The sequence below is a fragment of the Apis cerana genome, linkage group LG2 (assembly GCF_029169275.1).
Source record: "Apis cerana isolate GH-2021 linkage group LG2, AcerK_1.0, whole genome shotgun sequence".
Classification (NCBI taxonomy): Eukaryota; Metazoa; Arthropoda; class Insecta; order Hymenoptera; family Apidae; genus Apis; species Apis cerana.
Genome location: NC_083853.1, coordinates 4953323 through 4968241, shown reverse-complemented (window position 1 = coordinate 4968241; position 14919 = coordinate 4953323). Strand labels below are relative to the sequence as shown.

The 14919-nt window shown below is 34.1% G+C and overlaps 1 protein-coding gene across 13 annotated transcripts in view; it reads right to left on the bottom strand.

The window, feature by feature from the left end:
- The window catches only part of LOC107997758 (lachesin), a 307455-nt gene that overhangs the window by 221931 nt on the left and 70605 nt on the right, over positions 1 to 14919 (bottom strand). For all 13 annotated transcript variants that reach the window (XR_009828951.1, XR_009828952.1, XR_009828953.1 and 10 more), the window contains one exon: positions 8142 to 8266. Coding sequence is in view for 10 of the 13 variants with exons in the window: in XM_062071865.1 (XP_061927849.1) it covers positions 8142 to 8266 (125 nt within the window). In the remaining 3 variants the exon portion in view is untranslated. The remainder of the gene's footprint in view (positions 1 to 8141; positions 8267 to 14919) is intronic.

Here is a 14919-nt window from a genome sequence, read left to right as displayed (position 1 = left end):
TAGGGTTTAATCGGCTTTAAGGTAAACGATTTTAAAAAATACTCTTTCTTTTACCACGATGATATCTGGGGAACCGGAAATCGTGTCGGGGTAAATGAAAAAGCGTTTTAAAGGGAAAAATTCAGCGCTTTTAATGGTTTTTCATCCATTGACCCAGAATCGTTACCTTGGGAATTATGGTGATTCAAATTTTTCTTAATTTTTAAATATCCTTTGCTGCCATGAATTTGAAAATTGAACCACTCCTTTTAGAATTTTTATATATTTATAATTTTATATTTTTGTAAAAAAATAAAAAAATAAAAAAATTAAATGAAACGCTTACCCGTCCTCAATTGAAATATCTAAATCATTAAATTATTCCACGCTATTTCACATTCATTTCCATGTTATAATTTTTAATAATTTGGCAAGCATTTTCTGCGATCGGAACGTGACAAAAAATTTTAAAAAAAGACCATCGCACTGTAAATTTAATAAAAATATGTCAGTCGAATGTCAATTATTAAAATTTGATTTGATATCGCGAATGTATCAACTTTCGTTAATCTGTCAAAATTTTATAAAAGTTTTCAAATGAAACAACTCAAATATATATATTTCGCATCTAACAAACTTAAATCCCGATAATTAAATCTTTATCAATATCACGAACACCTATTAACGCTTAATATAAAATATAATTTAATAAATCACATCTTTTCTCAAAATAGTTCCAATCTTTAAAAAATCAAAAAAAAACAAAATACATATCAATCAAACTCACTCAATACGTATTCATAAATCTGTCCAAGTCCGCTTCAAAACCCTCCACAACCTTCCTAATTGTCCAATTTCTTGCACGAGATCGATCCACGTTTCCCATCGCGCGATTCACGAACGCGAATGCAAATTACATGTAAATTTCAACCCTTTAACGATCCTCGAACTTTTCTTTTTCCAAGTCACAATCGTCCACAAGAACCAATAGCTCCCCCTGGTCGGTGGAAACGCGTAGCTTCGTTCGTCAAAATTCTCCCAATTCGACGAGAATGTGGAAAATGTTCTCCTTCGAATGATTACGCGCGTCCAATTAGAAAATGTCTGCTCTCCTCCCGATTGCAAACGCGCCACGATTCCTTGATAGTTCCATCCCTCTCTCGCGCTCGACACCCCACGTTTCGAACCTCTACTTACCCTCGTAGCCGTAGTGTTGGCTTTGGTTTGGGGTTTGGTCGCGCCAAGCCGCGTGTTTGCGGTTTTGCTGTCGGTGCTCCGGAGTAGTCCTACGTATATATATACATATATACGTATATACGGGTCATGGACCATCCTCCGTTCTGGCGACAGATTCGAGCGGAACGCGTGAGGCGATCGATATAACGATAAATGTCCTGACGAGGGTCCTGAAGAATTTGCGAGAGAAAAAGGAATTTGATTCTGGACGAACGTATTGGAATTTCTTTTATTAGAGCAAGTTAATCTTTATCTATATGAAGATAATTATTGAAGTGATAAAATATAAGTGAAAATTTATGAAGGAATTTTTACAGGTAAGTCCGAAATTATTATTAAGCTTTGTAACTTAGTGCGTGTACTTTGTCGATATAATATTATGATGAATTGTTGCAGATGGGATTCTTAATGAAACTTGAGAGTTTTTTACGATTTTGTTGAAAATAGTGTTCAAATCTTGTCTATCAATTGCTCTCGTTTATTTTAGAGCTATCTAAATTTATTGCACAAAAATTTTGTGTAAGTGAGAGATTAAAGAATCTGTTTAATGATAGTTTCGATTTCTGGATATATGATGTATGTTATTATATATTTCTGCAGTTTAAACATGAATTCATTTAATACTAAAATCTCCAATTATCGTTATATCAAATCCAAGAAAAGCATCAATGGATCTTTTATATTTTGAATTGTATATTATTGTTCCTTCTTGTAAACATAAAAATTATTCATTGTTATTTTAATAAGATTATAATTTAACAATAACATGCCAAAACAAGAATAAAGAAACTATCCTGTTTCAACATTCTATCGTTCAAATCACTTAAAAATCCATTTTCGTTTCCCTTTTAATTAAAACCACGATTGCCAAAATCACTATTCAGGTCTAATTATTCTATCAAATCAAGCAAAAAATCCCATCTTCTACCTATAGTTAAAATCCATTGGTTACCTTATCGAATACACAATTATCTTCATTGCTTGGACTCGAGCTACGCTCATTTCCATCACTGACTGTTACATCCGTTCGACTTTCACTCAGGCTAACATCTTAATAATACAACCGACTGCCTACCCTCCAGTTCATTACCCATTCCTGCAGAAGGGCAGAAGGGAATCGTGGATAACGAACCTCTTGGAAGTTGACGGCGACGTCGACGCTGCCCGTCTGCCGAGGATCAATTGAAAAATTGTTCGGGCTAATTAATTGAGGAATAATCTGAATGGAACTTAATACAACCAAAGGAAAAATCGACTCGCGTTGGAAGATTCTAAGAAGTCGATGAATACATCATGGGTGAGCCATTCGGTTAAATAAATGAAATTTATGATATACACGTAGAGTACGTTGAGATTGTAAGAACTTTCCTTTTTCTTTTCTTTTTCACGATAAGATAAGTTGCAAGTGCATTGCGTGTTTATAGTGTAATAAATAACACTTGGAAGATTAAATTAAATTACTCGTTAAAATTGTTTTTCAAAACACCTCGAATGCAATATCTTTTTCAATGAAGAACAATATTTTTGAAAGTAACTTTCTAATTAATTTCTCGTCTTTGAATTTGAATTCTTTTAGATTGATGGAAAGAATTATTCACCGAAGAATTAGCAAACAGAAAAATTAACAAGAACGAGACATTTAGCAAAATCAAAATATAAAGAGATAAAGAAATCAGAGGTAATATGTAATTGTTTACAAGAACTAACATAACACATATATATATTTTATACGAAAAAAAGATATTCACGAGTCGTATTTACGTCTCCAGTTTGTCTTGGACAATTTTCCCCTATAATCGTAAAGTTGAAGTAGCAGACGGAAAAATCATCCCCCAGTCAGGGTTCGAAAAATACATTTTCTTATCGGGCATCTCTTCCTCGTCCTATTTCCCTGGAAAGGTCGATCGTTCTGGCCAATCCGCCCACGTTACGAGGTTCAACGTGGCGTATAGGCCGCGACTAATATCGCAAAATAATATCATTAAATCAGAAAGATCTCCTCTTTTTGGAGATCGTAGATAATTTCGATGACAACGATCCAGCACAAGCAAAACTGACCCTCTTCCTTTCCTCTTTTCTTTATTCCTTTTCGTGTAACGTCACGTTCATCGATTTTGTCCGTCCGAGATAAATATTTAAAGAGCTCTCCAGCTTTTCTTGGCTTCCTCATGATACACGAGTTCGCTCGATCGTATAAATCTTCGTATACACGTATTACGAATAAAATTCATGTTGTCCTTCGAGCTTGTTCTTTGAAGTTAAACACCAACTTTTCGAGTGGATAGTCACGTAAGAAGTAGCTATTAGGTTGTTGCATAATACACATCAAGATAAAAGATACAAATGCGCGAACATAACTTGTTTCAAATTGTTAATTGATATTAGAAATATTAGATGGTGAAATATAAATGACATAAAATATAATTAATTTTTCCACTTCTTTTTCTTCAACACATTCCACAAAAATTCCTCAGAATTCTTCAGATCAGATTATATAATCTATTTGTCGAAAGAAATATACACATATATTTTCATTCTTAAAATATCGGATAATTAATCACAGATTGTCGATAAAAAAAGGGAAACACGAGTGGAATAAAAAGAAAAAAAAAAGGAAGGAAGCGAAGAATTTTCAAATTACATTCACTCGAAGGTTTCACGCGGCGAGAGCCGATAAAGCTAAAAGGAAATTCCTCCGCGACCAAACTCTTCTCACTTCCGCTTTCGTATTGACTCGAACGGCGGAGGGAAGGATCCAGGAATTTTAATATCTCGTGTTTAATGGTATTTTTCTACCACTATGTATCCTCGATTCTCACCCTAGAATTGGTAACGTGGTAATGAATAAAGGAATTCGTAAAATACCTTATATAAAACCGATATGAATCGCAGCTGAGAAATTCGAACGTTTTTTTGTGATTATCATTGCATTCCTCTCGAGATGCATTTGAAAAATTGAAACGCGTTATATTCATTTTTCAAATAATCAAGTCTGATCCAAGAAACAACGAAGAATCACGGCCCCTAGAATGAAATATTGGTAGATCCCTACTTATGATTCCTTATTGCAATTCGCACCCCATCTCGATTAGCCGTTGGTGTTCCATAGAGGGCGCATGGAGGGGATCGACGCCGCTAAACACGTGCTTAAGCTCGCACCCCTCGAAGCGAGATCAACGTTATTACCCCACGATCATCCGGTTCGCCACTCACCACATCCGGGATCACGCGAATACCGAAAGGGAAGTAATTGCTGTGCCATTTCCCTTGGCATCGTTACCTACGTACCCCAATGTGGCTGGATTGTGCGAGTTTATTCACCGATACGAGAATTATACGAAAACGTGAAAAGAATCAACGATATATTTTCACTTTATCTCCTCTCAAAGCTAATTGATTGATATCGTTGAATCGAATTAATTTACCAATTATTGTAATAAATTGTTTAAATTACTTCTCCTTTCTTCTTCCTCTCGTTTAATTGTTATTATGCGTCTTATATTATCAGCATTCACGTTACTAATAATATTAAATTTCCTTCTTACGTTCACGTTACTCTGGCGAGAATGGTAAATCGAATGAACGAGAGAAAGATAAGGTTGATCCGGGTTAGTGGATACGATTTGCTCGGTTTAAGCGGGTGTTTAGCGGTGTCAATCCCTAGGCGACCTTTCAACGGGACACTAAGGATCGCTAGGGGTCGGTATACGACTCGTAAGAGGGGTTACCACTTAGAAGAAACTTGTAGAACGTGGTATGGAATCACTTGACGCCTTGATCGTTGACAAACCGTCGTCTTTACGGTGCTATTAAATATCCTCCGAGTGTTGAAAGGATTAAATATAATCCCTCTGAAGGGAGAGCGTAAAGTCTCTTCTCTTCGTACATTTGCGTTTTAATCCTTTGCTCCGTATCCCTTTATTCCATGTATTATACGTATTGCATGACAAAGTTAGATTAAGATCTTTCGTTTATTAAAACTGGATTTGTTACATTTTTAAAGACGATAAGTTACGATGGAATATTATTTGACAAGTATCCGATTGAATTATAAAAGGGAATGTGGAATATTTTAAAGATCCATTTAGGATATCCATTTTTCAATATGTGATGAATTATTAGTTTTATTGGAATTATAATAGTGCCGGTTAAGAAGTTAATGTTAATTATTGAAGGAAAATATGATTGAAGAAATATTGATGCGTACGTTCAATAATGAATACTTGTACGATTTAAATTTTGTACGATGTTTGTTTATATTCAATAAAATAAATAATTAATTTTATCGAGTATAAATAAAGCTTTACGATTCAATAATGTAATAGGATTAAAATGGATATTTTATTTTAATCCTTTATTGATTATCCACGTTTGTCAGAGAAAATATTAATAAAGACAAAAATACTAATTAAAGATTTTGACGAATTTATGTTAACATTTTTCTTTCCTTGTAAAAGAATAAACGAATAAAATTAAAAATATACTTGAATCAACTCGAAGGCAACTCAGATTTTAATTTCATATCGATATTTACAATTTCCTTCTTTTTTTATTTACAGATATTATAGATACGAATATAATTCAATTATTTTTAATAATACCATGTTTTTCATAGTTGTCAAGAGTTGTTAGTTTATTCGATGAACACGAAACTTCAATTAAGATGCACAAGATTTGACTTCTCTTGCTCATTAGCGATTGAAGTATCATAGCCGCATCTTCGAGATCGACAAATACATACATATTAAGAATCGTAACAGCTTTTTGAATTAACGAACTAATTTCAATTAATTATTATCGTGAAGTACGATTTTGTAATTAAGAAGACGACGATTTTTTTAAAAATCTAAGTGTGAATGTTAATTTTCAATATCGCAATTCTAATTGTATTTTCCGATGGATTATAAATGAATCATTTTCATCACTGATTGCAAAATTTATCAAATGTTAATTATTTAAATATCGAATTGCTTCATGGTTTATTATTAGTATTTGTTGATCTTAATAAATAATAAATTCAATAATCAAATTATTCGAAATTGAAGTTTCCAATCCAATATTTCTAATCTTCATAAATTCCCTAATTTCCCTAGCGACAATCTACACGAAATAATATCCATCCAGATATTGCACTATCTCCAAATATGGGATTAAAGTTTGCAAGACTCGCGTGATACTTTTCCACTGAAGGGAAGAAGAGTCACCAACATCGTAAACGCATCGAAGAAGAATCCTTTCGAGCGGATTCCGAATTTAAGATTCAAGAAACGGGAAGAAGACGATGACACGACGACCTCTATACGACGTACGAGTTGGCGATGGTCCAGAAGATGCCAATTCAATCTTCCTCCCTGCTGCGGATGGAAAAATTTCAGGTGGCCGACGAACTTTCCTCTTCTTTGCCTCGTTCCGGCCACTGCAGTCCTTCGAGTATTTTTCCTCTCCTCTCCTCCTTTTCAGCAATTCCTCATTCCCAACCATCTTTCTTGCCTTTCGTAATAGTCATCGAACAACGATTTGAACGTATACGTCTTTTCGCCATTTGTATCGTTTCTCGGTGGTGCAATTATATTTTTTCGAATAATGTATAAACAAAATGTTGCAAAATAATAGTAACATTTTCTGTACTTTGTATTTTATATCTTTATCTTCTTTCGTATTTTTGAAAATTTGGCGTTAATTGCAATTAAAAGTAACACGGATTGAATTAATGTTATTAGATTCCATCTGCGATTCGAAAAAATAAAATTACGCAATTAAGATCTAGTGAACTCTACGCGATAGATAAAAAACGAAAACTATCCATTGAAGGAAACTCTTTCATCATTTCCAATTTGCAATCTCTCTTCGACATCCACGATATCCTCTCTATTCCTTAAAAATCGATACGATAATCCATACTTTGATCGAAATTTATCAAAAATTCGTAAACACCGCTGCACACAATTCGAAGGAATTAATTTTATTTCCAGAGAAAATTAACCAAGAATCCTGATACGCTCTCCGATTCCTTTCCTCCGTTTCACGCGCCTCGAATTTAACGAGCTCCTTCATTGATGAATCGCGTTCATCAAAAGCGGCGCACGATTTCAGCTCGATCTCGCGATCTAACGACGCCGTCGTAATCAGCAATCGTAGCTAACGGAGAACTTCCGTGGCGCCTGATCCCACTTACTTATCATACATCGCGGCGCTCGCTTTGGAACAAGCGGATCTTCCGGTTACGATTGCGTCGGCCATGCAGAAAGTTCAATTGTTCTCTGTTTGTTGGATATGTGATGTCTTTGTCCGTAGATCGTGGAATTTGTAATTTTAAAAAGAGCAAAAGAGTTCGTTTCGAGTGCAATAATTCAATTACCAGTGATACATTTTTGTTTGTAGACATAGTTGGTTTCTTTTGGAAAGGGAATTCGCGAAGAATCATTTTAATCATTCGATATTTCGAGAAATTAACGTGAAAAATTTTACTTGTCGAATTGCTGTTCGAACGAGAATTTATTTCAATAATTCGGGATGATTTCTAATTCTGCTTTCTAGGAGAAATGGAAGAAAGTGTAATTAAATATTAGATCAAGTAGGAAATTTGTTCTTTCATTTTCTCAATGCTGTTGAATCCCAGTAATTCGAATCTCATTGGAAAAATTTTCGAGTTATTAAAAGTTTCGTCTATTCAAGCTTTTGAGGGAAAAGAAGGATTTAACGAGCGAGAATTCGACGTACAAAAATCCCATACAAAGGTTTTTCTAATTGTTAGGATATAAAAGACAGATTAAAAGTACGGATTAAAAATCAGTAATGATTTTTTAATCTATTTTTCCCAACAATTTTTATGCACGTTATATATTATATCATGCGAGATAAAATGTAAATATTTTCAGATTTTAAAATTTGTGATAAATTTGCACGAAATAAATGCGTTCACTTACCTTGTACGGTCCCAAATCCTTAACACTGCAGGCTAATTTCACGTTACGTCCTGCTGGGACTGTGATATTTCCTATTTCATCAACGAACTCAGGATCCGGGACGGTGGTAACTGAAACGACTGTAACTGAAACAAAATGAAACGATTGTTAACATAATGTTAATATTCTCTTGGGCATTTAATCATAATTGAATTTCCCTCTCGAATATTACCGTTCAAATTAGAAATATAACGTTCATCGAGTTTACTCGTTCAGAAAATAGAGATTGCCATAAGAATCCAATTCAGTTTAACATTATATTCCTAAATTCGAAATTATTATTACTGATTATTAATTATATTAAAAATTTAACAATTGTACAGTACTTGTACATATTTCTTGAAAAAGTTTTCCAAGCATTCAATCGTAATTGCAAAAAAATATTAGTTATTGAAGAGTTGAACGAGATTTTGTTACATTCCTTACCTTTGGTATCGTAATATCTCTTGCACTAATAATAATTTTGTCTGAAAATATTCTCCTATCAACCTTCTCTTTTTGCATCGATCTATTGAAAAAATAATAACTTTCATATGTTCTTCATACGTTCGTCTGCAATATATCCTTCTTAAATCGTGCAATCTTCGAATGAAACAAATAATTTATGAACCATTTGATATAGTTACGCGACTCATTTTGTAAAATTTCAAGTAATATCGAATCAACCCACAAACGAAATCAGGTCGCAAGAGTTCATATTCAAAATAGTTGAAAGATATCTCAGAAATTATGCATTTCCAGATACATAGATAGATGGATTTAATCGAATAAACTTTTATTTGCGAGCTTATCAATAATTGAAATAAAAATTGCAACAAAAATATTCTGTAAATTATATAACTAGTTCATTATTTCCGAATATTTATTCTATTCCAGATATGTTTATCAATTGCTTCGTTTCTTATTAATGATGAGAAAAATGTCACATGCAAGATCGTCAATTTTTAAGATCCAACAATAAAATTTAAAAGATATCTATAAAAAAAAAATTTAATTAAATATTTCATTCAAAAAGACCAAAGCGTTCCAAGGATCTCCAATAATTACAACTTTGAAATCGTTATAAAAGTGTCGTTATAACGACATCGTATCAAAGTACGAAACTAAAAGTTCACGAGTTTGAAAATTCACTTACACCCACTGGTTAACTTCTTATAGTAACTTTGTTTATCAGTAACTGTTAATTTATGCCACTTTTCCAACAAACATTTTTCCATTCCAACTTATTCATTTCACCCTCTAAAATCAATCCCCCAAATATATCAATTTTCAAAATTGCTGGAAAAGAAAGATTCAAATCTACATCCAATCTCCTCTTTTCCAATAAAAAAAAAAAAAAAAGAATTCCACATTAATTCAAGACGTCTACCATCCAAAGAGAGGCAAACCTCAAAGGTTCTACCGCGCATACGATCCCCCATACGAACTCACTGCTTGCTTGTAACGCATTGTCAATCCCCAAAGGAAGAAAACCAAAGCAAACGATCCCGCGACGAATAGCTCCTCCTCTCCTTTCCGGCAGGACATCGAAGACGCGACTATACTATTTCCTGCAAAGAGAAGAGAGAAAAACGAGAGAAAGAGAGAGAGAGAGAGAGAGATCGATCGAGAGGAGAGTCTCTTCACGTGGGATGCGTGGGATGCGCTTTGAGTTATAGGAGGACGCTGCTCGGACTGACAGTCTAGTTATTGAATACAAAATGCAATTTTTCAAGTCTGCCGCCGTGGTACATCTGCTCGCAGCCAGTCCTGAAAAGTAACAGACCGTTCTCAATGGTGGAGTTGATCGAATCCTCGCCAGGATTTCCAGATACACACCTCGTCCTGTCTAACTGTGTGGACCATCCATCCTGAAATTCGCGTCTTCGCGTTGAATAACGTTTGGATCGAATGAAAATGGGGAACGATACTCGGTTGATGGTCGAAACGAGTTGAGAGATAATTCAGACATGGGGGAGATTGAAGAGAAAAAGATTTTATCGTTAAAAGAGAATCTTTCACCTGAAAGATTAAGAGTTAGAGGAGGCTGAAGAGTTGAAATGATGCAACGAAAAAGAAAATATGGAAAGAAATTAATATTTGTTAAGTATTTATAGTAGATGAAACTTCTTAATGAAATTGTAAGTTTCATTTCCCTTCAAGATTTGAATAGGTTTTTGATTTTCGCATGATTCGTTGTTTTAGAAGCAATATAATTCGTATTGTGAACGGGTTTGATTTATGATTCCTCTGTTGCCTTTAACGGCATATTATATGATATTCTTTGAAGCATTGAAATTTGATGTGGATTTTCTCGTTGACACGCTTCCATTAGTTTGCTCTTGTTACCATGAATTCCTTTCAAGGTATTGCAATTATTTTCACCCTTCATATTTTTGCATACCATAACAATGGGATTTTGCAAATAATCATTATCAATAAAAGCTCGACAATGTGGAGATTAAACCTTTACATATTTTAAAATGTTTCACAACAATATAACACTTGGAGTGATAAAAAGGTAATCAATGTCACAAAGTTAAATTTTAAAATATCCACGAAACAAAATTATAACTTTAATATCAATAAAATTTATCATTCATAAATTTTAAAAATTGTATAAAGAAAAATCCTTCTCTTTCTCTTATCCCACTTAACTCTATAAATATTTTTCCACTTGAATTTTTATTAAACGTTATAACATTATATTATTTTCTTGCGATTTTTCAAGCGTTCATATTCTTTGCCAAAAATCTTTGTCTCCATCTCACTTCATCTAACGTAAACTTAGAAATATTTTACAAATCTCATCTTCTCTTCCTGCCAAAAGAGTTTTCTCGTAAATTCCTCGGGAAAATACTCGGCCAGGATGCCGATTTGCCGGATACACTTACCGATCTTACACACCGCCTAATGCCCCTCAAAGGGCGCTGTTCAAACGTTATTACGGATTACACGCGGGGATATCGTGGAAGGGGTGGCGAGGGTGGAAAAGGGATGCTCGGGGTAGCAAAAAAGAGAAAGATCGTTACCTGTGAAGAGACCCCGCCACTCGAAAGTATTTCCTGCAGAGAGAGAGAGAGAGAGAGCACCACTTTCGAGAGTTCGAATGCGATTTCGCTAACGATCCGTGCAGTTGCACCTGTATCCTGAAACTCAACCCCCGCGAGAGAACCCTTTTGCTGTTTCTCAGAACGAGGACACGTTCCAAAGCGTATCGCATGCGATCGATCTTTGACTAGTTTAGTTTTCGTGTCTCTTTTTTTCTTTTTTTCTTTCTTTTTTTCGTACATCAAATATACACGCGATGCGAGGTAGTTGTAGTAACGTTGAAGTCGAGTATGAGTTAGCAACGATTATAATTTAAAAATTAAATGTGTTCGAGAAAATGTTGAGTTAATTTATACAAAAAGTTAAAGTATTTCTCTTCTTAAAAATCCAGTTCATGAGATAGCTTTATTGTATATTCTTTTAAGCATCGAGAATACTTTCTATTTGCGTCTTTTGCGCGAATCGGAATTAAAATTTCGATTTCCTGAATAAACGAAAATGTATAATCTAAAATTCCTGAGCAATTCTTCAATCGTTAAAATAATCGATATAATTCGTACAAAATTCTTGTGGTCCAAATTACTGATAAAACCACCGATATTAATTTCTCTAATTTTCCTTCCTCTCGTTCTGAAAAAGACAAAAGAATTAGACTCTTGTAATAATTCTCACGACACGTTAAGAATTCGCGTTCCTTGTTCACGGCGCAAAGCGATTATTTACACCGCTTTTATTTTCATAAAAATAAATGCAAAACAGTGGACGCGAGGAGGGGCAGATTCCGGCCAGCCTAGAGATTTACACGAGGATATGTACACGAGGTCAAATAAATGGAACGGAAAGAAGATGGAGAAACAGGAGGGGGATGGGAAAAGGTGACTTTCCCAAAGGTAGCTCCAAGCTGACTAGGAACCGTGCAGGACCCATGCTACTAGGAAATTCTCTTTGGGCCAATGCCATCGCCAAAGGATCCGCCAGAATGCACGCGTGCGAGAACCTTATTTCCTTCTACCTTACCCTTACTCGGGATTATCCTGATTTTCGTAGTTCATAAAGACTTGGAAGTTTCGTGAGGAATCAAAGATTAGGGGCGAACACGGGTCGAATAGCTCCTTGAGCGTGAGTCTATGGTTCATTAAGAATAGAAATTTTCTCGAGTTTGAGTCGGGTTTGTATCGTGCAAACGTTGTAGGATGATGGAATAATGAACGTTTGAAAATATATATTATTTATAGTGAGTTATTGGTATTCTTGTAATTATTGTTTGCAGTAAATTTGCGTAGATTTGAATGATTTGAATAATAGTTATTTTGAAAGTTTTATTTGATACAAAATAATAATATTATTTGTTTTATTATACCTGATGATTCTTATATCTATAAGAAAAATTTCCTCACATCCACGAATCACATCGATCCAACTCACAATCACAAATTCATCTAATCATTCCCTCTTTCTTGTATTCAAACAAGACCAATCTACGGTTAATTCTAATCAAATCTAATCAAGTATCGATCCACATCGTTTCAAAGATGCGACTAAGAAAAGAAGGAGGGGGGAAAAAATGATCAAAAATCAAACAGATCCTACACAAAACAAAAAAGAAGAGATGGAAAAAACGTAATTCGACCAACAATCTCATCGCAGAGAGATCTGAAGAGAGATCGTCGAGTATTAATTACGGAAAGTAGATCAAACTCGAGGCTTCTATTGCGGGATAATTAATACGATGCCCTAAGTATCGACTGTCATTCGAATTAACGAGGACGGTCAAAACGACCGAAAGAAGAGCGCTTGGCGGAAGTACCGGCTTCTTCGAAGAAATCGCCAAGATCCTTCCGTTAATTGGATCAACCTCGACATGGAAAAATATGTGTGTGTATGTGTGTGTGTGTACGTAGAAAATTTCGCGACCACAAACGTTGTATACAGGGTAGAAATTTTATCTTCTGCAATCTTTTATCGTCGAATCGCTAAGAAAGATGTCACGAGTTAACCTGAACGCGTGTTTGCCTGTTTCTTCGTTTATCATTTCGCAGCAATCTACAATTTTATGTAAACTTCCTTCCAAATTACATTCATGGAAATTTTGAAAAGATCTATGCAAGATATTATGTTGCGAAACTTGAGAAATAAATTTCATATGGTTGTAATAATAAATTAATATAGAAATGATGTATGGCAAACGAATCTTCCTGTTTATATCACGAATTAGGGGCCACCCTGTATAATGTGTACAGTCAGCATTATTGAAGATTTTTGAATGCGTCATGTTGGTACAACCTGATTATTAAAGTTCAAGAGATATTCCTTCACACGAGTGAAGTGGATTTGTGAATTTTAATTAATATCTATATTGAAAATGAGGCGATCGCATGATGATAAAAAGAGAGAAAGTTGGTCTCGAATAGGATATCTTGAAAAGTTTTATAATTAATTATGTACATTATATTGGAAAGTCTCTTCTTATTTTGTGGATGGATCGATGAGATTAGAGAATATTTCTCGAGGAAATTTTTGATGCGTTTTCGAATTATGTTTCTCCTTTTTGGAAGTAGAATTGTTATTCTTGAAAAGCGATGGTATAATTTAGATGATTGTAAATTAGAGTGAGGCAAGACTGAATTAGAATGGGCCAGAGAATAAAAAGGATATAAATAGAAGTAATTTTGAATTTATATATTTTTAAACGTGTTGTTCTTTATATCTTCGTTTTTCGTTCTGATTTATTCTTAGAATAACTTTGAATACATAAAATTGTAATAGAATGTTTCAATCCTCACGTTGATAAATTAACTTCAATTTCAGTTCTCACGTCAGAAATTCACGAAGAGTTATAAATGAAAATAAATCGTAAGAACTCTATCGTGTTTCTGGATCTTTCTAAATTAAATTTTTTTCCTCTTAAACGTAAAAATAAATTCGAAAATTCCTCAATTTTCATTTATTTTAATCGGATCTAACTTTACTGTTTTTATTTTTCTCTACAAAAAATATAAAACCAAAAATATTTTAAAATATATATATATAATGTAAAAAACTTACAAATAACACTTACTTTACATTTCTTTTTACCAATAAACCCACTAAATTACTTGACTAAATTAAAATTAAAACTATTTTCAACAATTTAATCACGATCTTTCGTACGTATCTTCTCGAGAATATGAAACAGAGATAAGATAACTATTATTCGAACTCTATCCTTATATTTGTCGAGTACATTTCCCTGAATGTAATATCCGTGAAAATTTCCCAACCCGCGTCCATCAAACTGTTTATTCATTTCATAAAAACACCTTCAACGACCTGGCGGCGAATTATCAAACAGCGTGCAACGCGTCATAAATAGCAGGGTGGAGGAATTTTATTTTTCTCGGCCAAGTCCCGCGTTCGAGTACCTTTTTCAAACGCGGATCTGTTGATAGAAAGAATTGTGCAAATATTCCCTGTTGTAACAAACAGCTATATTCTAAAACCAACAGCGTCGAAACAATTTTCGCGTTCCTCATCTAACGAGAAACAGGATGGACGAGTTGAACGATCGCGTGCAATGTTCGTTGTTGAATGTTGATTTTTGTTAAATTTTCGTGCTGCTTCCAGAATTAGAATTATTGATAATATTTATTGTGAAATGATTTAATTCTTGATAGGATTGTCGTATGAATGATCGACGTTTGTTTGATTGTTTCATTTCGTGCGTGTCCTT